Raw genomic sequence first — 23267 nt, 5'->3', positions numbered from 1 at the left:
CCTTAAGTGAGGAAGCACAACCCCAGCCTGAGGGCAACCCTCTGCTACATTCTTTTTCTCATTTATTTATTTGTTTTAAAGATTTGTTTATTTTATGTATGGGAGTACACTGTCACTGTCTTCAGACACACCAGAAGGACATCAGATCCCAATACAGACGGTTGTGAGCCACCATGTGGTTGCTGGGAATTGAACTCAGGACCTCTGGAAGAACAGTCAGTGCTCTTAACCACTGAGCCATCTCTCTAGCCTGGTCCGTTCTCTTGATTGACAGCTGATGATGTTTATTCAAGCAGGGATCAGCCAGACCACCTTAGGCGCCCAGTATAAGATGATGGGCTGTGACTGATGACAAGGAGGAAGTGACGTCTATCACACCTGCAGCCTCTAAGCGTCAGGGGTGATGGTAGCAAGGACACTCACCTGCATCCACCCTTACTCTAGGGGACACACTTATCCCCCTCACACTAAAGACCAATCAGCAAAGCAGGGCACTGTGTGTTAATACTGTTTTTAATGCTCAAAAGCTCCGTACAAAAAAAAAAAAAAAAAAAAAAAAAAAAAAAACAAAAGTAAAAACAGAAAACCATAAAGAATTCCTCACAACACCCCTGTGAGGTAGGTAGACAAGTATTATTCTCCAATTTTACGGATGGGAAGACTGAGGCAGAGAGGTAAAGTGGATCTGCCACTGGTCCCAGCATATCTCCAAGTCAGTGTCAACCACGAGAGTGTGGATGGTCTCTCTGGCCTCTCCCTCCTTGGCTACACTTTTTCTGAAAAGAGCTGACTCTCACAAAACAGACACCAGCAAACCTGAGAAGCCGTGAACAGACATACAGCAGCTTGCAAAAGGATTCAGCTAAGAGGGTCACCACTTCCCCAGGCTGGAAACAACTTTGGCCTCTTCAAATTTCACAGCTAACAGCTGGCGGGCTCTTCCGTTTAGGACAGGAACCCAGAGATTCATCCCTGTCCTCCAAGGAGTAAGACAGGCAGCCAGGCTCCCGGGTGTTCAACCACTAGTTTTGGCAAACCTCGGTCTCAGCCGAGACACACCAAACACAGCCCCTGCGCCCCTCTTCTCACTGTGTGCACAAAGCTTCCCAGTGTCCTAGGGAAAGCAGCCCAGGGATCCTGGCAGGGGTGGGCCTGGACTCTTAAGACCTGACAAGACTCCATGGCCTGTGTCCACAAGAGTCTCTCCCAAAAGTCACCTTGATCCTGCTAACAGGCTTCCCCCTGGGCACATCTGCCAGCTTAGGGAAGGAACTGAGGAAAGCCGGGTGGGAGAGAAGGGAAGCCATCACCTCAGTCTTCCAGGCCGGCGACACTCACAAGCCAGAAGGGGCTGAGCAGAGCTGCCTGTGACAGGGACCTGAGCAGCTCATCATCCTCCTCACTTCCCTCCGGCAGCTGCTTGGGCTGAAAGACTGAGAGGCAAGAGCAAGCCAGTCAGAGGAAGGACGTGAACATACAACCAGCCTGCCGCCCACCCAGTCAGTCTGATGACCAACAGCGAAGAGGGGACAGAGACGGCGACTGGCTATTTGGGGAGCGAGCTCCCTGGAAGGCTGTTCGCCAGATGGTCTGTGAGGTACAGGCACTGGGCCTCGCCAGAGGCCATCACACACCCCAAGGGTTGACAGAAAATGGCGACGCCATCCAAACATCCTATAAAGAAACCTCTTTCCAAAGGCTCTCAGTCCTCTCAGGTCTCACCAGGAAGCTGGCAAGTGTCCATCTGAAGCAACGAGACCCTCAAGTCCCCCAACCTGCCTAGCGAGGAGCAAGAAGGCGGCCTACAGGAAGTCCCCAGCATCACAGGGCTCTGGGTCTCGGCTCTGCTCCTGCCAGCGGTGGCGGAGTCTTGACAGGGGCTGGTCCTCCATGCTCTCCAGCTCCGGGAAGCCCAGCTGGTTGAGGATCTCGTAGATGCCAGCTTTGGTTGCCACCTGGAGAGAGCAGAGACAGGGCAGAGCTTCAGGGGGGCGAGGTACCATCAAGTCTACTGTCCTCAAACCACCCTCCCCTTGCTGAGCTCGGAGGCATTTGGGTGAGCCTGGGGCCCAGAGCTGTCTTGAACTGGCACAAACCTGCATGTCCATCTACAACCACCTTGTTCCGGGGTCCCTGACAGGCTCCTCTCCTGGGGTTGCATAAAGCATGCTGTGCAAATGCGTGAGGCACTGGGCATGCCTGGGAGACCTTATCGGCACTGGTCTGGCCAATTCAGCAAACCACGTTTGGACAGGAAAGTTGCAGATGCACTACAGTTGGCGGAGCCAACAGCAGCCCTTCCCTTTGGCTGGGAGGTCAGCCCAAGTTGTTTGGCTTTCTCTGCTCTGGATCCTCAACATGGAGCTGGTAGCCCAGTAGCCTGGGCCTTAGCCCCAAGCTCTAAGCATCCCCTACACCTTACTGGGAACAATTCCACCTGGACAAAAGAGATGATGTTGTCCTTGCTGTCCCCAGACATGCTTGCCCCTGCTGCTGTTCGTTTCAGGAAAGGGGCTGAAGTCACCTGAATTAAGAGTCCACTCCTGTCTAAGCCAGCATCTCCCCCTTGATATCCATCCACATCTAGTCCCAGAACTAGCTGTGGGCAGAACAAGTGTGGTCCCAGCCCTGGCTCTCCCTGAGTTCCACAATCTAAGCAGAACTCAAGAAAATGTCCTTGTTCCCAGGCTGGGCATGTAGCCATTAGCATGTCTGGCAAGCACAATGAATGACCTTAGGTTTGAGCCCCAGTAACATATAAACTAACTGGGCATGGCAGTAAGTCCCTGTAATCTCAGCAAAGTGGAGGCGGGAAGATCAGAAACCATACTCTGCTACATGGTGAGTTTGAGGCCAGCCTGGGCTACATTCCACCTCCTGCTCACCAGGGTGGTCTCAATGTCACCCTCCTCACATCTGACTCAACACTTACCCTCAAGTACAAAGATTCACTTCACATGCTTCCCCACACTGACAGCCAAGACCAGCGCCAAGGCACATCCTCAACAGCCTGCTTTCCTGCCTTCCTGGCTCTGTTCCCTGCAGTTCTATACGTGCCTCCATCCAGTCCTGAGCACTTGCACCTGTTCTATACCCACTGTGGCTGAGTTCCCTGGCTCCAGCCCCCACCCACTCACATCCTGGTAGCTAACTGTGGACCTGAAACCATATTACAACAGCTGATAGACTGTAAGATCAGCAGGGCCAGCTTCCTGGTTGAGGGGTAATTACAGGCTGCTTTCCTGGGAGGAAAGAGACCTTTCTCTTGACCGGCAGATGCCAGGTTGGACTGAAGTCCAAGCAATGAAAGATCACAAGAGGTCCCAAGAAAAGAGGAGTAACAACCAGTTTCTTTGAAAAGTCCCTGAACTTCTGCACAGACCCCTTACCTAAAGCACACCTGGCTCTTGCCAGGTATGGCAGAGGCTTTACACATATGTCACGGAGTCGCCACCACCTTCCCACATGACACCAACACCTTTGACACTATTCTACTGCTTACAAGGCTGGCCACCTCGTCCATATCCAAAGCCATGGTTGAAGGACATGGGATCAGGACAAACAACCTTGCCCTTGGCCTTCATAGGGGACAGACAAGAGCTGAACAGACAGAATAATGAACCAAAGAGTCCAGGTATCCAGTCAGTGTTGGCCATGAGACACACAGAACAAGCTCCTAGCAGCTGTCCATCTCACCCCCATCTCTCCCTCCCCCATCATTCATTTACTCAGCTGCCATACTTACCTAATGAGACACTAAGCAAGGGACACAATAGCTGAGTGGGAGCCAATCCCCTAGGAAGGTAAGGGATTCCATATGGGAGCCTGTCACCTTGGACTTTAAAAGAATACTCAGGGACCAGGGGAAAAGATACAGCTGGCCTTATGAGCTCACCACCCCCAGACCTGTCAGTCTCAGCATCCTTTCTCACCTCCTGCATCCAGGTGCTAAAAGGCCTCTGCCAGGAGCTGGCCTTCTCCAGGCGAAGGTAAGCATTAAAGAGGATCAGGTAGATGTAGCGCTCCAGGTACTGCAGGCTCCGCAACTGCAACCTCTGAGCCTCCTGTGCTTCTTTGGTGGCCTTTGCCTAGAGGACAAGGAGGATGATATAATCAGGGAGACTCATTATTTAATACAAACATGCTCATTTACAGCCTGGACACCCAAGCAGAGTGATTTTAGTCGCAGGGCCTGGGGTGTTGTCTGGCCTGGACACAGAGGAGATCCACAGGCTCTCCAGTTCCTAGAGGCATGGGGCGGGGGTGGGTCTCAAACCCACTTCCTACTAAGAAGAAAGGCCTCTCTCTGAAGACCATGCTGCCCCAAAGCCAGGCTGTTTGCTGGAAAACTAGGGGCATCTGAGGTATAGAGTGTGAGATGCCCAGTTTACAGTCCCCTGGGAAGAACCCTGTTGCCAATTCCTGACAACATCGTCCCCAGGCTCCCAGAACCGTCTTCTCTCTCCCAGTACCCCTAGCATTCCTGTGGAGGTAGAAGAGGCTCTGATCATGGCCCGGCAGGGGACCAATGACATAGAGCTCTGACTTGAGGAGACAGACTCTACAATCTCCTCCTCAGCCCAACTCCTTTCTGACCGGAAAGGGAGAAAGCCCATCTTAGTATCTGACCCAACCTGCCCACTCTTCCTTGCCTGTTTCTCCATAGTTCTGGATCTGAGGTGGCAGGGATGGACTCTCAGCCCTTAGAGATCCACCCGAGTTTGGGGACAAATAAGAGAGAGGGAAAGGCCTGAGTGGAGCATGGGCCCATCAGCCCCAGGCCTGTTAATCTCAACATCCTTTCTCACCAGAGCTCTCCTAGGCATCTTCTCTGGAAATGGTACAATACCAGATCACATGCCAGAGAATAGGAGATGGCAAAGCTGGTAAGCTGGAAGCTCCCTAGGGAAGACGGGAGTCTGGGTGGGCAGCGAGGACCTTGCGGACCTAACAGTGAGGACATGCATACATTTGGGGCAACAAGAACAGTAACAAATGTATGAGGGAACTGTGGCCTGCTAGCCTGAGAGTGTCACCTTAAAATGCAAGTGCCCCGGTTCACCTCAGAGCAGCCAATGAGGGTCTCAGGAGGATGGGGGACACTGAGATTACTCAGAGCCAGAGCAGGGCACTGTGAGGGGCAGCACTGGAAGTCATTGAAGGCTTGGTAGTGCAAACAGCCTGTTGGAGGAAGACGCCACGGGAGATCCGTGTTCAGAGAAAGGGAACTTTAAGAGGAAACACTTGTGAGGTTCTCCTGGGCAGGGAAACATGGCGCGGGACACTCACAAGATCTGGGACCCACAACCAGCCTATCCTGTGGAGTGGTCTGCCTCCATATCCTGGTATCTTCCTCTGCCTACCGTGGATGTGCTGACCACACAGCCATGGGAAGGAATCCCAGAGGCAGGTCACCCAGACCTGAACTATGTCACCTCACCACCCTCAGGCCTCCACCCAGATTCAGAAAATCTGGCACTGGGAGTGGGGGGAATCCTTCAAGTGAAGGGGTCATCTGGGGAAGGGCACAGAGAGCCCCAAGGGGACAGAGAGAGCTGCTCTCCCAACAGCTGGGCTGCAGATGGAAGCCCTTCCATGAACACACACGGTGCTGGCCAACATACTCGGAAAACTCCAGGGTCGGCCCACCCCAGCCGTGACATGGCCCAGCGCCCTAAAAATCACAGATGGGGAGAGCCTGCACAGCGCCAGTTCGGTTTTTGAGGCAACTCGAGGGGAGTAGACAATAGGCTGTACCAGAAAGGGCTCGAAGACAGGGACAGCAGTCTGGTTTCCTGGGAGACAGCTAGGCTCACAAGCCAGCTGCGGTTCTGCTGTTAGCCTCTCGGCCTCCACATTTCAAGGAACCAGTGGGCTTCGCTGTCAGAAGCCACTAAGATGAGAGCTACCCACCCCGCCCTCTGGGAGGCTCCAGTAACTATAAAGCAGTAAGAGAAAATGACCTACAGGGTAGATGAGGAAGAAGAGGTATGGGGCACCCGGAGGTAGTCAGGAGGAAGGTGTCCTCAAGGCAGGGCATGGCGGCAGTTTGGACAGTCAGATCAGAAACGGGAAGACAGGCTGCTCAGTTTTGATTGTTGTGGACTTAATACAACATGGAAATCACTCGGAAAAGGAGCCACAGTGAGGAATTATCTAGTTCAGGCTGGCCTGTGAGCATGCCCATGAGGAAATTTAAAAAAATATTTTAAACCTATATTAATACATAAATATACATGATTGTGTTACATATTAATTAATATTAATGTATATTATGTGTTAATATATTTTAAATATATAACATATTAGTATTGGTAAATTTTATAACATATAAACCTACACACTATATTAAAGTATCTAATGTAAAAATGGCCACATAGTGGCCACTTGACCAGCACATTGAGGTCCTGCTGTCCCACAGGACGGTGAGCGGGTCTGATAGTATGGGTCAGGTAGCCCCCAAACCGCAGCCTGCTTCTCCTCTCCTGTCTCCTCCCGGGCCCTGAAGTATTTTCGGAAGGACGAGAGTCACCCTTGGAAAAGCCACTTTAAACTGCTTCCACCAAGTGGAAGTGGCCAACTCTCACCTGGCTAGAGCCACACCACACCGGCATCGTCCCAAGACACCAGCAAGGACGATGAGGTCTGAGGTACATCCGGCGGAGGCAGAGGGAGTCTTTCCAGGGTAGAATTATCTCTAAATTCAGACACTGTGTGAAGACTATGCCCGACAGCCCCAGAGATTCCCACGGACACATCCTGCCTCTGACCACAGGGCTGTGATTTCAGACAATGGCCCATCTGCCTGTCACAAGCCACTTTCCTTAAAAGCATCCCATGGTGGCACAGTTCCGGGAGGGGGCACCCAGCCACCTCCTGTATGTAAAAATAGCCAAGCTGTTTTTAAATGGCCTAGCCGGCCAGGCTGTCGGACAAAGGCTTCCCGGACCCTTGGGACTGAAACCTGAAATAGAAGGAGCCCAGGAGAGACGCCGGAGTTGTGGGGACCTCGGGCTCCTCCTGCCTCTGGCCCATCTAGCATAGGTGTAGGTCTTCTCTGTCAGTGTGTCTGTCTGGAAGCTCCTTGCTGAGCTACCAGGAGTACACGTGAGGCTAGGCCTCTGCCTTGACCCCACTCAGTTCCTTCCGTCCAAATTTCCTTCCTCTCCACCTGGCTAGAGTCTGCTTGTCCCTCCAGACTCGGGACAAAGCCCACTCCCCAGCATCGAAACCCCGCGGTCTCCCCTCCCTCGGCCTCCTCTGCTCTCAGGTCTGAGCCTTTTCATTAAGACAGTTTCTAAGAGCTTCACTGTGGTAGGCTGGGCCCTCCCCAAACAGCTATGAAGTCTGGGGTGGGTGGGGGGGCTTGATGTCAGTTTTCTGCCTCTCTGTCCCTCACTCCCCTGAAAAAGGTCTGCATTAGAGCTTGGGGTGCAGCGGGCACTTGGCTGTCCAGTGAGCAACTTTCTCCCAGGCAGTCTCATGAGGCATTTTCAAGTAGCTCTGAAAATGAGACTCTAGAAAGAGGCTGGGAGGATCCCCACCCCCCACACCTATGCTCTGCATACTTACTCCGGTGGTTATCTCAGGTACCCCAAATTTCGTCACCCACGCCCTAACAGTTTCCTGAGAGCACCACCCCCAAACTGCTAGACCCATAAGTGTGCCATCTGACAACCACCTTCTTCAAGCTACAGGAGCGAAACTCTGGCCCCACATTCAATTGTGCCCCGACTCAGATCCCAATCAGGAAATCCTCCTGGCACCCCTCAACACATTTCCAGAGGCTCTCCTTTCCTCATCAAGTGCCCCCAGCCACGCCACACCAGTGACAGTCCCTGCCTGCCCTACCTCCACGCCCCAGGGCCCTTTCCTTCATTAAAGAAGAACAGCTTGTCCTGGAGGACTAGCCCCAGTGGACTAAGCCAGAGTGGACAGCAAACAGGCAGATCTTCCCTATTTATGCAAATATTTATCCCACCTGCTATCCACTTCCCACTCACTCCAGAAGGCACTGCAGAGCTCTGCTGCATCAGGCAGGGTCCTAGGAGCTGGGCTGTAGAAATGGGCCTATGCAATGAACTAGGCACCCCCGTCCCCCCAACACCCTGATGCTAGCTGATCCCCAGACTGGCAGGTCTCAGTGAGATGATACCAGGGCCAGAGGATGCTGAAATTGACCTGTCACCCTTGTAAGTCTGGTGATGCACAGAGACCATGCTAGACTCGGCAGGAATGTCCCCTGTACAGGCCAAGAGGCTTCCAGGCCAGCCAACAGTGGGAAGGGAAGCAGGGACCCAGCTGCTGTGGGGCCCCTCTGCAGCACGATTCACTGACTCCATTGTCAGTCTGGCATGAAGAGCCTAAGGAAACCGCCTGTCACATCTTATATGACAGCTTACAGCATTCAGAGGCTACGCTAATTGCAGTGGCTGGGCCCTGGAGACCCATTACCTGCTGGAATGAGGACTCTGGGGACAGCAATGGCTTGAGTCTTAGAGAGGCTGAGAAAGACCCGCCACGGGCTCAGCGCCTGAGCCAGCTCACTTTCTGCTTTTCTTAGGAGATGACCTTAGTCCCTAGGGCGCTGAGCTAATCTCCCTGCCTCCCAGCAGCTCTTGTTCAATAGGCCTACTCCACATAACCAGGACAGTGCGCACGCAGAAGCGATGATGGCTTCCCCCATAACCGGTCCTCTTAGTGCTGTGAAATTGTCCCCTGGGTCCTGGGGCCACCTTGGAGGGCATCTACAGCCAGCTTTGCCTCAGCTTTTTCTCAAACTCATTCTGCAAGGAAGAGAGAGGGTACCGTAGCCTGCTTCAAAGACAGAAGAGGAAGAGTGACTGTCACCAGCCAAAGCCAAGGAAAGTGCCTGCCACCATTAATGTATCTAGCAGGCTTCCTTAGAGCCGGACCTTGGTTTCTGTCACAAATACTTTCCCCTTTCCAAGTCCAAAAGCAAACAACTGACTGCCAGCGAAACCAACCTGGGGGGCAGAGGGGGAGCTGCTGGCCATGCTGGGGATACCTCACTAGGGCCCCAACTTCTCATACTGCCTGCAGCTGCCTCATGTTCACTCCAATGTCACCAAGTGGCTCATCGCAAGACACTGTACCCTTCCTTTTCTATTTCTGTGTGAGGCAGGTTTTTAAAAAAATGTTTGTGTGCTGGAAATTGACCCTGTGTGGCTCTTCGAACAGCTCTGTGTGCACTGTACAGAGGTCAGAGGACAACTTAGGGAGTCTGTCCTCTCCTTCCACCATGGGAGGACCAGGGGGATCAAACTCAAAATACCAGTCTTGATGGCAAGAGACCTTAAGACAGGTCTTAAAACTCCGTGAGCACAGCTAGGTGGTGGTGGTGGTGATGGTGGTGCACACCTTTAATCCTAGCACTCAGGAGACAGAGGCAGGCTGATCTCCATAAGATCTACAGAGTGAGTTTCCAAATCAGCCAAGGCTACCCAGAGAGACCTTGTCATGCATGCTTGACTGCATATGTGTGCGCGCGAGCAGACACAGACACACACAGACACACACACAGACACACACACACACCACATAGCAACCAAGCCTTGACAAAGCCTCATAGTTACCCTTGAAAATAGAGGCATGGCTAGGCTGGGAAACTGAGAAAAGTGAAGGCAGTCATGGATAAGTCTGCCCCAGAAAGACCCCATTTGGCTTAGACCACACAAAACCTGTCACAGTGGTACAAAGGGCTCTCAGTCACCACCATGAACTGCCCAGGAGTTGAGACTGGCATCTGTGGGCCTCTCTTCACTTCGCTAGAACGCAGCCTAGCATGGCCTTCTCCTTGGTCTGACTCAGAGTCGGCACATGCCAAGTGGGGCTAGCCTCGGACACAGCCCATTGAGTACTCAAGCCTACACTGTCCCACCTGTGAGGAAAGGGGAGTGCGCATGCGTACAATGATCAGAATGAAAAGGCTAAAACCAAGTCACCCAGGCTGCTGGGATCTTCACAGTCTCAAGGCTGCGGTCTGCTGGGAGAACCCGAGATGGGCAGGAGGTGGAGGGAAGACTTGAAATGGGTAGAATGTTGACTGGGACATTCCCAGGCAGTGAGTCTGATGGAGGAGGTGCAGCCCAGATGGAGCTGGGCCCATTTGCATCCAGAGCTGAGCGGCATCTCCCACCCCCACATGGAGCCCGCCGGCTTACTCGGTGCAAAGCTTGCCAGACTCTGGCAGAGAGCAACTGTGGACCTCCAATTTTAAACCAAATCTTAAGATACTGAAGGTAAGACCAGACTGCCAGTTTCTAGGAGTCAGTTCATGGCGTGAGTTAGGGAAGAAACTGTTCCCATTTTAAACCGCAGCAAGCCTCCCCTAGAGCCATCACGAGTTCAAATTCAACACAGACCAGGGAAGGGCACAAATCTGGAGTGAAGACCTCTGCCTCCCATGGCCGCTCTGCCACTAATTCACAAAGGACTTGGTGTAGCCTGCCTTCCCACACGACGGACTCCGAGGGCTTTCTGAAGCTCTGAGGAATGTTAGAGGATGCCCAGCTCAGAGATGCATCCTCAGCCCCCAACCCTCTGCGTTCAGGTCTGCCGCCAGAGCATAGCTGGAGCCATTTTGTTCCATGCCCTCTGCTCAGTCGATCCAACTGAAGGACAGGTAGCAATCACCTCAGCTGGACTGATTAACATCAGCTTTTAGCAAGTCCTGAGTTCAGCAGCTCCACAGGTGGTCCCTGGATGGAGTCTGTCAGCCAGATGAAAATCTGCTGAGACAAACCTAGACTAGGGACAGGAGATAAAATCATCTAGTCATTGGGGAAGGTTCCCCACCCTCACCTTTGACTTACTTAAATTGTTTGGGCCAAATGGAACAGGCACCCAAAGACTGTAAACATGTCTGTTGTAAACATGTATGTTCCCTAATTCTGAGTCTCTTTGGGTGCGGAATCTAGAGTATGGGAAATAGTTTGTCCCCCACCCATCAGATATATATCTGGCCCTCAAATGGAGAGACCCTGATTGTGGGGGACAAGATATGTAAGTTTTTATGCTACATGGGGCCATAAAACATTAGCTCCCCGGGTAATTGGCATAGCGGGGTCTCCTGGCATGAGAGCCACAGTACTTATTAAGGGGGAATCAAAATTTCAAATGTTTAAGCCAAGAAAACGCCAACCAAGGCTGATAGAAAAGTGTGTCTAACTAGTCCCCCTGGCCAAAGAGAAAGTGTTGAGTCAATGATTTGATTCACTGGATCAATGCAAGGGGTGAATGTTGAGGTCTGACCCCCCCACCCCCACATAACTATAGACATTCTGTCCCATGCCTGCTGACAGCTATTCCATATTGTTGCTGTAACGTGCCTGCCAGTCACTGACACAGGGAAGTGACTTGACTCAGAGCAGGGTCATGCTGACCACATGTTATGTTCCGAGTGTTCTGAGGTTTGTTAATCTTAAGAAATTCCACAAAGCTTTATGCGGGACCCATCAAGTTGAAGGTTAATATGAACTGCTGTGTCTAAAATTGTTTGAGTCAGAGCTGACCACTGGGCAACACTTCCTGCACTTGCATATGAGCTCACTGTGGGTTTTGTGGAATGTTGTTATTGTTGTTGTTGTTTTCTTTTATAAGCCTGCTCTGAGAACAGACTGGTACCAAAAATTAGAGTCCCAAGTCCTCTTTATGGTCCTAATCGATCAGTCTTGAAGTGTGTGTTCAAAAACTACTCTTGCTTAACTGGGGTCAGTGTTCATACGGTTTGTGTGGATATTCCTGAACCCCAACACTGAGCCTATCCTGAGTATACCGGCTGAAGACTTCCAAACACTGCCTCCTGAGAGTTGCTCGGTTCAGCCTGGCGGGTGGGGACATGAACAGTCAGAGGCAGAAAAATCCTCTCCTTCAACATCTGGTCCCCCATCTTCCACCTGACGGTCTGCTCTGGCTCCTCGCCACTTTCATGGAACTTGGCTCTCTGTATCCACTGGACAGAGCCGATCCCGCGGTCCACTCTGATGACGGTGTTTCCACAGGGCAGCAACAGTGTGACTTTTCACAGTTTGGAAATAAATGCTTTACAGAAAGCCTGTACTCTCATGCATGTACAGACCTGGCTAGCGTCCCTATTCTATTGCGCATGTGTAGACCTGGCTGGAGTCCTATTCTATTGCGCATGTGTAGACCTGGCTAGAGTCCTATTCTATTGCGCATGTGTAGACCTGGCTGGAGTCCTTATTCTATTGCGCATGTGTAGACCTGGCCTGAGCTTGGAGCCTCTGGAACAGCTCAGCCCACCACGATCTCAGGCAGAACACAAGCCCAGGCCCTTCCACAGCGAGGCATGCAGAAGACCTTGGAGGAAGAACACCGCCCTTCTTACTAATGAAGGGAACATCCAAGTCTCTAAAAGCTGCTGACCTCAAACCTCAGGGCCATGAGAAATCAGGAATGCAGATCTTCCCGGCACGAACCTTCAAGTAAAGCGAACAGACTTTTGACTTCCTGGTCACTAACTATTCCTTCTGTTATGAAATGCCAACAATTCAAACAAGAGTTGATGCTTAATATTTCTACTTTTCCCCCTCTTTAAAGATTTATTTTACTTGTGTTTGTGCGCGCATGCGCCTCTGCGTGCTTCTACGCCATTTGTGTGGGTACCACAGAGAAGAGGGAGGATGAGATCCTCTGGCTCTCCTTACAGCTTCTGAGATCACAGTGGTCTCTGTGGATGGTTGTCAGCAAAGTCAAATCAGACTAGGTTTGATCCCCTTCCCCTCTGACCCCCTCCTCCTACCCTGTCCCCCTGTCCCCCACCCCCATCCCCTCACACACAAAGGCACTGTCAAGGTAAAAGAGAGTATCTACCAGGCCCTGCACATGTGGCTTTCTTGGCAGAAGACTTACACAGTTTGCACAAAACCTCAGGTCCCATCCCTATAACTTACAAAGTAGAGGCAGGAGGATCGGAACTTCAAGGTCATCCTCAGATACTTATGAAATTCCATGCCAGCCCAGAGTACAGAAAACCCAGGATCAAACATGAAAGCAAGAAGGTTGGAGAGATGGCTCAGCGGTTAAGAGCATTGGATGTTCTTCCAGAGGTCCTGAGTTCAATTCCCAGCAACCACATGGTGGCTCACAACCATCTGTAATGGGATCTGATGCCCTCTTCTGGTGTATCTGAAGACAGCTACAGTGTACTCATATAAATAAAATAAGATCTTTTTAAAAAACTTGCCCTAGGGGGTTGGAGAGATGGCTAAGTGGTTAAGAGCACCGGATGCTCCTTCAGAGGATACAGGTTCAATTCCCAACATGGTAGCTCACGACTATTTGTAACTCCTGTTCCGGGGGATCTGACACCCTCACACAGACATACATGCAGGAAAACACCAGTGCACATAAAATAATTTATATATATATATATATATATATAATTTAAAATTATTTATTTAAATATATATCTTTAAAAGAACTTGTCCTAGGGGCTGGGGAGGTACTTGCACATGAGTATGAGGGCCCAAGTTTGAATGCCCAGAATCTAGGCAGATACAGTAGCTCCTGCCTGTAATTCCAGCATCCCTACAGTAAGATGCACAGGTGAAGATAGGTACATGTCTTGAAGCTCAGGGCCATCTAGCCAACAAAAGACCCCTCTCAAAACAAGGTAGGAGGAGCCAGAAAAGAGGTTTGGCCAGTAACAGCATTTGCTGTAAAGGCAAGTGACACAAGTTCAATCCCTAGATCCCACTTAAATGTAGAAGGAAACAACCTCTGCACCCTTCATGCTCTCGGTGACATGCATCCCCTCCCATCATATCCACGCTAATGTAAATAAAATTTCTTTTAAAAAAGCCAACACACACACACACACACACTCAAAATTTACTGAACACCAGTGAGGCCCTAGGTTCTATGGGAAAGAAATGGGGAAAAAAAATTTACCCTAACTTAGCTCACTCGCGCCACCTGGTGGCCACACTGGTAACTGCATCTAGCTTCTGCTCTACATGGATCCTGAGCTGGGACTCTTGGATTCCGCCTTGTGGTCATGTGGCCCCTGACCTGCAGTGACTCCTTCTTGAGCTGTTTAGGCCAACTTGTAGCTTCTCCCTGCAGCGCAGGCCCCCTATGCTTCCTGCTCTCTCTCTCTCTGTCTCTCTCTCTCTCTCTCTCTCTCTCTCTCTCTCTCTCTCTCTCTCTCTCTCACAGGAATTGAGGGCCTGTAAGCTTGGAGTTGGGACGGAGAGGAGGAGGCTCTAACAGGCTTGGCCCGTGTCCTCTGGAGCAGGTCTATACACTGCCTAGAGACCTCAGTTCTCGTGATCTGAACAGGGACTCCAAATTGTGACAGTGAGCGTTTGCTGGCTAGTTTGATGCCAACTTGACTCAAGCCAGTGTCACTTAAGAAGAGACAACCTCAAATAAGAAAATGCCCCCACCAGACGGGCCTGTGGGCAAGCCTGTGGTACATTTTTCGAATGGGTGACTGATGTGGGAGGGCCCAGTCTACTGTGGATGGTGACGTCCCTGAAGAGGTGGCCCTGAGTTGTTATAAGAAAGCAGACTGAGCAAGCCTCGAGAAGCAAATCAGTAAGCAGCAGGTCTCCATGCCTCTGAATCAGCTCCTGTTTTCAGGTTCCTGTCTTCCTGTGGCTTCCCTGACTTTCCTGGATGGTGGGCTACAAGCTGGGAGATAAAATAAATCCTTTCCACCACAAGGTGCTTTTGGCCACGGCGTTTTGTCAGAAACCCTAACACCGTATCACCCAGCGTGCACCAAGTCCATTGGGAAGTTCCTCCCCATTCGGGGCAGACTCTAGACGGAACTTTCCCCTAGTCTTATCCCACACGCCTGGCCAGCCTCCAAACAGGACCTACCCTCTGACCCAGTCAGGAACCGACTCCAAGACCCGGAACCAAGGCTGTACTGGATCATTCTGGTCATGTGTCCCTGCTGAAGACTGAACAAGTTGCCATGGTACAGCTTTCTCTTATAAGCCACGGAGCAGAAGCTGCCCTGAAAATCAACAGCCGTGGCAGACATGGACACCTCTTGATGTCACACTGACCGTCCCTACACGCCTGCTCTCAGGCTGAGAAACAGGAGTCTCCGCTCCCTCGACCAACCCGATTCCCACACCCCTGAGTCCCAAAGCTGCAAACTCCAGCACCTGCCCAGCCCTCAGGTCCGAAGACAGGCAGAGAGGGGAACACTGGAGACCCAGGCGGGCTCGAGAGCACGGTCATTCCAAATAGCTGCAAGTCCCAGATTCGTGTGGAAAAGCTGAACCGTTCAGGAGGCCTTGTTTTTACAATTTAGTAAGTTATTAAAAATAACTTGGGCCGATGGTGGTAGCACATGCCTTTAGTTCCAGCACTCAGGAGGCAGAGGCAAGTGGATCTCTGTAAGTTCAAGGCTGGCCTGGTCTACAAAGCAAATTCCAAGACAGCCAGGGCTATACAGAGAAATCCCGTCTCAAAAACAAACCAAAAATAGATAGATAGATAGATAGATAAAATAACTTTGGAGATCTGGCAATATGGCTTGGTTGACCATCAAGGCTGAACACCCAAATTCATTCCCTCAGAATCCACATGGTAGGAGAGAGCCAGCTCCTACAAGTCCTCACTGAGCCCCCATGCTCATGCTTCATGCACACAGATAAGCAAATAAAGTAATATTTATCTGAGCAAACAAACAACTAAATGAGGACCAGACCCAGACCCCAAACAGCGTAGACGAACCTCTCCTGTGGTACAGCAGCCGCACCACACCACACTGGCCTGAGATACAGCAGCCGCACAACGCAACACTGACCTTAACACTCGGTGACAGTAAGTCGCACACCGCCACCCGCCTGATTCTGCTTGGTTCCTGGGACCCCAGGACCACACACTAGAATTGCATCCAAACCCTCGGGCATCTAGGGTATCCCTCTTTACTTGGCCCCTCCCACAGCAGGTTTCTAATTTGTACGTCATCCCCACGGGGTGGGGTTAGAGCAGGTGGGAGTGGCTTGGGCTGCTGCCATTTCTGTTTCCGGGTCCGTATGCCTTTCTAAGAGGTGGGACCAAAACAAAAAGCAAACAAACGAACAAAAGACCCCAAAAACTCTAGGAAGGGCCCACAGAACCCACTGCCCCCTCAAACCCACACCACCTACCTCCCTACCCTCACTCCCATCCTGCGTAGCGCTCACCTGTCGGTAGGTGGATATGATGGTCTCCCGAAGGTGGTAGTGCATAGGTGTCATGGTCTCGCTTACAGTGTCCAATGCCGCATCCACCTCCTTCTTCACGTGGTGGCCGTCGGGCAGCAGCTGTACCACCTTCATCACCACCTGGGGCCAGAGGAGGGGTGAGTGGACAGAAAGCCAAGGGGGGGATCTCAGCATGCTCGGTAATAAGGGGCTGCGGCATCGCCCAGGCGACACATCCACGTTAGCTTTTCATTCATAAGCAAGATTTTGTGAGTCGTTCTGAAGGTCTGTCCGTGCACATTTCGATGCATACATTACTCTCTGTGTGCGTGTGGCACGTGTTATTATGTGTAATGGGTATGAATGTATGTGTGACATAAATGCGTGTGTGTACAGACGCATGGACCCATCCGTGCACATATGAGGGCTACCGGGGAGGGGGAAGGCGGCCAGGCCTCCAGTAAGCTCCCGATGGATCCTTTTGTCTCTGTGCCACACAACACTGGGACACACAAGACCACAGCTTTTACATAGGTCTGAAGGCTGGAACTCAAGTCCTACTGCTTGTGCGAAGAACAGTTGGACTCACCATTCTTTAAAAATAATAATTATTATTATTTATTTAATGATTTAATGTTTATGAGCACACTATAGCTGTCTTCAGACTCACCCTAAGAGGGCACTGGATTATAGAAGGCTGTGAGCCACCATGTGGTTGCTGGGATTTGAACTCAGGACCTCTGGAAGAGCTCTTAACCACTGAGCCATCTCTCCAGCCCGAACTCACCATTCTTAATGTACGTATGTGTATACATACCAAAAACAAAAATCTAAGAAGCCACATCTGTACATCTATTTTGGTCATTTCATTGACTTTCTATCCTTAAGAGAACATCAGAGGTCAGGGGAGACAGTTCAGCTGGTGACGTAGTTGCTGCTCAAGGTTGAAGACCTGAGTTCTAGCCCCCAGCACCCACATAAGAGGTCAGACATAGTGGCAGAGGGCAGGGAGTAGAGACAGGGAGACCCCTCAGGCTCATCAGTCCTGGTCTAGTGGAACCTGAGAGCCACAGGCAAGGAGACCCAGCCTCAAAAAAAGTAAAATAAAATAAAAAGAAAAGCAAGCAAGCAAGCAAACAAACAGGCAAAATGGAGCAGCTGGGCAGTGGTGGCGCACGCCTTTAATCCCAACACGCAAGAGGCGCAGGCAGGCAGATCTCTGAGTTTGGGGCCAGCCTGGTCTACAGAGTGAGTTTCAGGACAGTCAAGGACACACCGAGAGACCATGTCTCAAGAAAAGAAAAAACAAACAAACAAACCAAAAATGGGTGACCAGCTCCTGAGGGATCGCACCCAAAGGTGACTCCGATCTGCACATCTCAGTGCACACAACAGTACTTTTTCAAAAGAGGATATCAGGTTAAAGAGGGAGCTCAGCCGTTTAAAGTGCGTAATTGTGTACTGCTTTCGTAGAGGGACCCGAGTTTGAGGCTGGTCTACAGACTGAGTTCCAGGACAGCCAGAGCTACACAAAAAAACCCTGTCTGTGGGGGGGGGGGGTATCTTTTTAAAAAGTGAGTATCGGGCTGGAGAGATGGCTCAGTGGTTAAGAGCACTGACTGCTCTTCTAGAGGTTCTGAGTTCAAATCGCAGCAACCACAGGGTGGCTCACAATCATCTGTAATGAGATCTGATGTCCTCTTCTGGTGTGTCTGAAGACAGACACAGTGCACTTACATATAATAAATAAATCATTTTTTAAGTGAGTATCAAGTTCTAAACCTACAAGTTCTCACTTCTGTCTGTCATGGTCACAGTTTAGTGGAACCATAAGGGAATTCTTAGTCTTTCACATTAACTGCAGGTCTGGGGGAGCCAGGCTCCTACAACAGAAGGTACACATGGTGCTGGCAAGGAGAGCCAGGGAGACAACAGGAGAGCTAATGCTCCGAGAGCCACAGACAATGGACAATGGGAGAGCCAGAGATGCTCTGACAGCCACAGACGACGGGAGAGCCAGAGATGATACGAGAGCTGGGGAAGCAATGGGAGAGCCAGGGAGACAATGGGAGAGCCTAGGAGATGAGGCCAGGAAGCCACAGGAAGGTTTGAAAGGCTCAGAGTAGATCAAAAGCTTAGGCAAGGCTCCTTACAAAGATCAGTCTTACTCTTTATTTTGTTACTGTTGCACAAGAATTTTACCTACCCATCTAACTCTCTGCCCCACCCCCCAGCTTTTTGAGACAAGATCTTGCATGCCCCAGACAGTCCTCCAACTCCCTACACAGTAGAGAATAACCTTGAACTCACCTTCCTGCCTCCCACCACCCCAAAGCTGGAGCACAGGTATGAACTACCATTCTCACTCTGGGTACTCGATGCAGGGCTAGAGCCCAGGGCTCTGTGGGTGCTCTACAGCACCGGAAGCCACATCCACAGCCTCTCATTTCCTCCGCTTTGTTTTTTCCTTATCTAATGCAGTGGAAGAGATCCAGGCCAGGCAAACACCCCTCCACTGAGTTACACGCATTTATTTATTCAAAACAAGGTCTCACTGTGTAGCTGTATCTGGCCTGAAAGGTACATTAGAGACCAGGCTGGCCTAGAATTTTATTTCTGTTAGTATATTTTCATCAGGCTAAGTAAAGAAAAAGAAGGGTGAACATCGGGCTGGAGGAATGGCTCAGTGGTTAAGAGGACCGATTGCTTTTCCTAAGGTCCTGAGTTCAAATCCCAACAACCACATGGTGGCTCACAACCATCTGTAATGGGATCCGATGCCCTCTTCTGGTGTATCTGAAGACAGAGACAGTGTACTCATAAAATATAATAAATAAATCTTTTTTTAAAAAAAAAAGGGGGTGAACATCAACAATAAAAGGAAAAAAGGGTGTTGAAAGAGGTGCATGTCCAGGGACCCAGAGGCACCTCCTGATTGGCAGCCTGAACCTCTCTCAGGTAAGGGTAGCAGAAGTGCCAGCAGGGTGACACAACTGACAAAGGTGTGGCACAGGTGAGCAGAAACTGACTGTGAAGCCAGACACCGTTCGGTTACAGGCCAAGTGTGCAGAGAGGGGTCACGTGTCTGAGATGTCACATGACGCGTGGCAGGTACAGGGGACAGAGGACGAGGTAATGGCTGTCCATCAAGAGCCCCCTTAACTGAAGCAGGGGGACAGACAGATCAGAGTAGCTTGCGGGATCCACAGAGCACCAATGACGGCTAAGTCTCAAGTCACTCTGAGGTGGTTAGGGACGATACCAAGATTACCTAGCCAGGCGGGGAGGGGTCAGGACCCCATCTACTATGGCAGGCTCAGGAGTCAAGCTGTTTTGAGTCACAGTCCACCCACCTGGGAAGCAGACAGCCAGCCCCATTCCCATCAGCCAGTAGGATCCAAGAATTCTGACCTGAACAGCATTCCCAGGGGATGTGGGAGAGATAGGGCATACCCACCTGAAACTCGCCCTTGGTGAACTTGGCATCAGGCACGCTCACTAGCTCCTCCTCGCCCACCTCAGGGCAGCCCTGAGGGATGACAGAGCTGAGATGGAGCCCTTCCCTATTTTACTGTCTCCCCATACCCCCACACCCGGAAACCCTGCTGAGGGCGCCAGGACAGATTAGAAGAGGGTCCCCTAGATGACATCAGACAAGACCTCTGCCCTTCCACACCCACCATAGGACAGTACCCACCCCTGCCGGGGGATGACCTCTGACCTCACACAGAAGGCCACACCTACCCCAATGTGCCAGCAGGCCAGCACAGCCACTACCATGGCAGTTGTGGTTCGGCCCTGGCCGCTGAGGCAGCTGAAGACAAAGCCTGTGCCAGGATCCTTGGTGAGAGCAGCTCGCAGGGCCTCAAGCAGCTGGTCAAAGTCCTGGGATGACAAAGCCACAGTTTAAGTCCAGGGGGGCCACTGGCTGCCCAGACTCACAGTGGGGACACAATGAGGGCTGCCAGATTGCTGTCTCCTCGTGAGACATCATATACATAACCTAGTTTACGTGCACACGCAGCTCACTAGGTTACATACAAAGCCTCGCACGTGTGAACAGCCGTGTTCCTGTTTACACCCACAACCGTCTCTATCCCAGGACACCCAGGACTGGGCATATAAGGAGACACAACACACTTCTGGGACTTGGTACGACAGCCATCATGCAGAACGTCTAGTGCTGTGTCCCTTGCCTGTGCAACCACCAGGGGGCAGTGTTCCACTGGCTATGAGAAAGCCAAGCAAAAGGCAACAGCCTGACATCCACAAGCCACACGGGCCAGGCACACACAGCCCACAGATACACCAAGTCCCTGAAAGGCAAACCACACAGACGGCTGCGACATCTGTCCCAGACCTACATCTGGGAGACGAACAGCACCTCCATCTTGCCGCCCACCCTGCGGATGTAACATTTACCCCCAGCCCACAAACACAAGACAGATGCTGCGAACCCCAATAGGAACTACATTACACATCATCATGGAACTGTACATCATGTGTTTCCCCAACAGCCATGTGAGCACACGCTCTTCCCTGTGACACGTGGTGCACACGCCTGCAACATATGGCACACAGACCGGCCCCACAACACAAAGCATATGAAGGTAGAATGCACAGTGTCGGGCCCCTGTATGTGCACATGAGCATACACACATAGAAAGGGTGAACATGCTTCTGAGGCCTCGTGCAGACCCCATTCATTAGACACCCCCCTGGCGCCATTTTGGAGTTGAGCTGCTTTTCCCAGGCCAGAGAAGAGGAAGATCGGGTACCCAGAGACCTGGCCCTCACCTCCTCCCGAGGGGCGCAGAAGTCTGGCAGGGGAATTCGGCGGTAGGTAAGGCCAAGGCAGGCCCCCTGGTGCTGGCTGAAGACCTCCTGTGTGGTCAGACACTTCTGGAACCTGGGGGTGGGAGGGCTCTTGGTGTTGGGGACAGGCGCACTCAGGTGGGCCTTCAGCTGGGCCTCCAGAGCCTGGACGAGAACGGGACAAAGGGCAGGGGCCGCTGAAACAGGCCTGAGAGGCAGGAGTCTGATGGAGCCCCAGCCTCAGAACCACAGCCCAGAGACAGAAAAGCCACAAGAGTATGGGGACATGGGGACACAGGAACAGAAGTCCTGGAACATTCATGCCCTCCTCAGCCTCAGCTCCTCTTCCATCCATACTAGAGGAGTGCAGGGCCCTCTGGAGCTCTTCCTTGTCTCCCTCCACCCAAGCCTCCCATGCAGACCGTACGAAAGGCCAGAAACCTTACCTCCAGCTGCTCGGGGGCCAGCGTTGGTCCGGGGGGCCACAGGCTGTGTGTGAGACCATCACACTCCAACACAACCTCTTCCCTCAGGTTGATCCAGACCACCTGCCGTAGCTTCCTCTTGGCATCAGACAGGTAGGCCAGGATGTTGCCTAAGGCCTGGGGGACAAGGGGTCATCAGGGTCAGGGCTCTCCTTTCCCTACCCCCATGTTTGAACCCGGGGCCTGAAAGCGGGCACCTTGGCACTGGGCTGGGCGGTGCCATAGATAGGCATTCGAGGTACACGCCGGAAGTTGGCTACGTCCATCTCTCTGATGGTGCTGAGCGCATCCAGGGAAACAAGATCATCTGCTTCCTGTAGGAAGGACACCAAATCTGAAGCCCATAGTCACCCGTCATATCCGGTGATGGTGACCGTATCCCACGCGGTCTCGGTGGGAAGTGGGAAGTTGGGGTGGGGGAGAAACGATGTCCTACTGGGCACAGGTCATACATGGAGCCTTATTGATGCTCTGCCAAGGATGTGGTGGTACCCACCCTCCAGAGAGGCTTCAGCTCAGAGAAGCCTGCCAACACTCCCCGCCCCCGGGCAATACTTCCCCAGCCCTACAACCTAGAACTCTGTGGGGCCAGGGGCCAGCCAACCCAGCCCACTCCACAGATACTCACCAGGGAACCCTTGGCGATGAGGTCCCCGGGGACCAAGGGCCCCACTGAATTCAGCACCAGCGGCAGACGGTACAGCTCGGGGTGGGTACACAGCCATCGGCTGAAACTGAGGGCAAAGGCCAGGGGATACTGCAGCCCGAGGCCAAGAGAGACGGGGCATTGAGGAGTGTGGGCCCATCCTGAGCCCTCCCTGCCTAGCCACAGAAAGGGAGCCCCAGGAGGTATCATTGTGACCCAGGGGAGGAGTAGGAAAGGAATGGGATGTTTCCTGCCCTGACCAGAAGTACAGAGCCTAGGCCTGGGTTGGGAGAGGAGAGGGGAAATGGGGGCAGGGCAGAAACAACTCACCTGGGCCCGTTCTTGGACCCCCCCCCAACCTTTCTCAGGGACCAAGACACTCACAATTTCACTCTATTCCCCGTCCCAGGGGATCCCTGTGGGAGGTTAGGAGGGCAGGCGCTCCCTCAGCCCCACCTGCTCATACAGGTAGTAGTTAAAAAGGATCAGATAGAAGTACAGCTCCAGGCTCCGCAGCGCCCTCTGTTGGACAGCATGCTGACTACCACATTCCTGAGGACAAGGAGGGGGAAGGGAGAAATGGAGTGTTAAACACGGGGCTGCCACCTAGCCTTGTCTAGAAGTATAGAGTCCCAGAAGGCACTCTCCCTAGCTCCAAGACAGTCCTTCCATGTGTCTATCCCATTTGCCTCGGCTTGTGGGTAATATGGGACCTTGTGGTGACCACACTGGGCATGAATGGCTCCAGAGCAGATGTTACCTCACCAGGCCAGTTCCCAGCCCCTGGGACAGGGGATAGGGTGAGGAGAAAACAGGACAGCTACACACTCATCATTTTCCATTCCTCTGTGTTGAATCTTTACTTTGTTGAAAGAGGGTTTCTCTGTGAAACAGGTTTGGCTGTCCTGGGACTAGCTCTGTAGACCAGGCTGGCCTTGAATTCACGAAGATCTGCCCGCTTCTGCCTCTCTAGTGCTGGGATTAAAGGTGTGCGCCAGCACCACCTGGTTCCTTTTTCTTTCTGGGGGTAGGCCCTTCTTTAAGATGCAGAAACACACACACACACACACACACACACACACACACACACACACACACACACACGAAATTCCAGGGGATTATTACTGC

At 51.9% G+C, this 23267-nt stretch overlaps 1 protein-coding gene across 2 annotated transcripts in view; it reads right to left on the bottom strand.

The window, feature by feature from the left end:
* Window positions 1–592: 592 nt before the first annotated feature.
* PALD1 (phosphatase domain containing paladin 1) overlaps window positions 593–23267 on the bottom strand; it is a 58343-nt gene continuing 35668 nt past the window's right edge. For both annotated transcript variants that reach the window (XM_080937672.1, XM_080937671.1), the window contains exons 11-20: window positions 22596–22691; window positions 22122–22250; window positions 21691–21807; window positions 21455–21610; window positions 20991–21173; window positions 19938–20078; window positions 19651–19722; window positions 16194–16334; window positions 3933–4088; window positions 593–1955 (exon numbers count right to left, since the gene is read on the bottom strand). In XM_080937672.1, coding sequence (XP_080793798.1) covers window positions 1803–1955; window positions 3933–4088; window positions 16194–16334; window positions 19651–19722; window positions 19938–20078; window positions 20991–21173; window positions 21455–21610; window positions 21691–21807; window positions 22122–22250; window positions 22596–22691 — 1344 coding nt within the window. In that variant the 3' untranslated portion in view covers window positions 593–1802. The remainder of the gene's footprint in view (window positions 1956–3932; window positions 4089–16193; window positions 16335–19650; window positions 19723–19937; window positions 20079–20990; window positions 21174–21454; window positions 21611–21690; window positions 21808–22121; window positions 22251–22595; window positions 22692–23267) is intronic.

The sequence above is a fragment of the Micromys minutus genome (genome assembly GCF_963924665.1).
Source record: "Micromys minutus genome assembly, chromosome: 25".
Classification (NCBI taxonomy): Eukaryota; Metazoa; Chordata; class Mammalia; order Rodentia; family Muridae; genus Micromys; species Micromys minutus.
The sequence above is the reverse complement of the archived record's forward strand: the minus strand, read 5'-3'. Positions and strand labels throughout refer to the sequence as shown.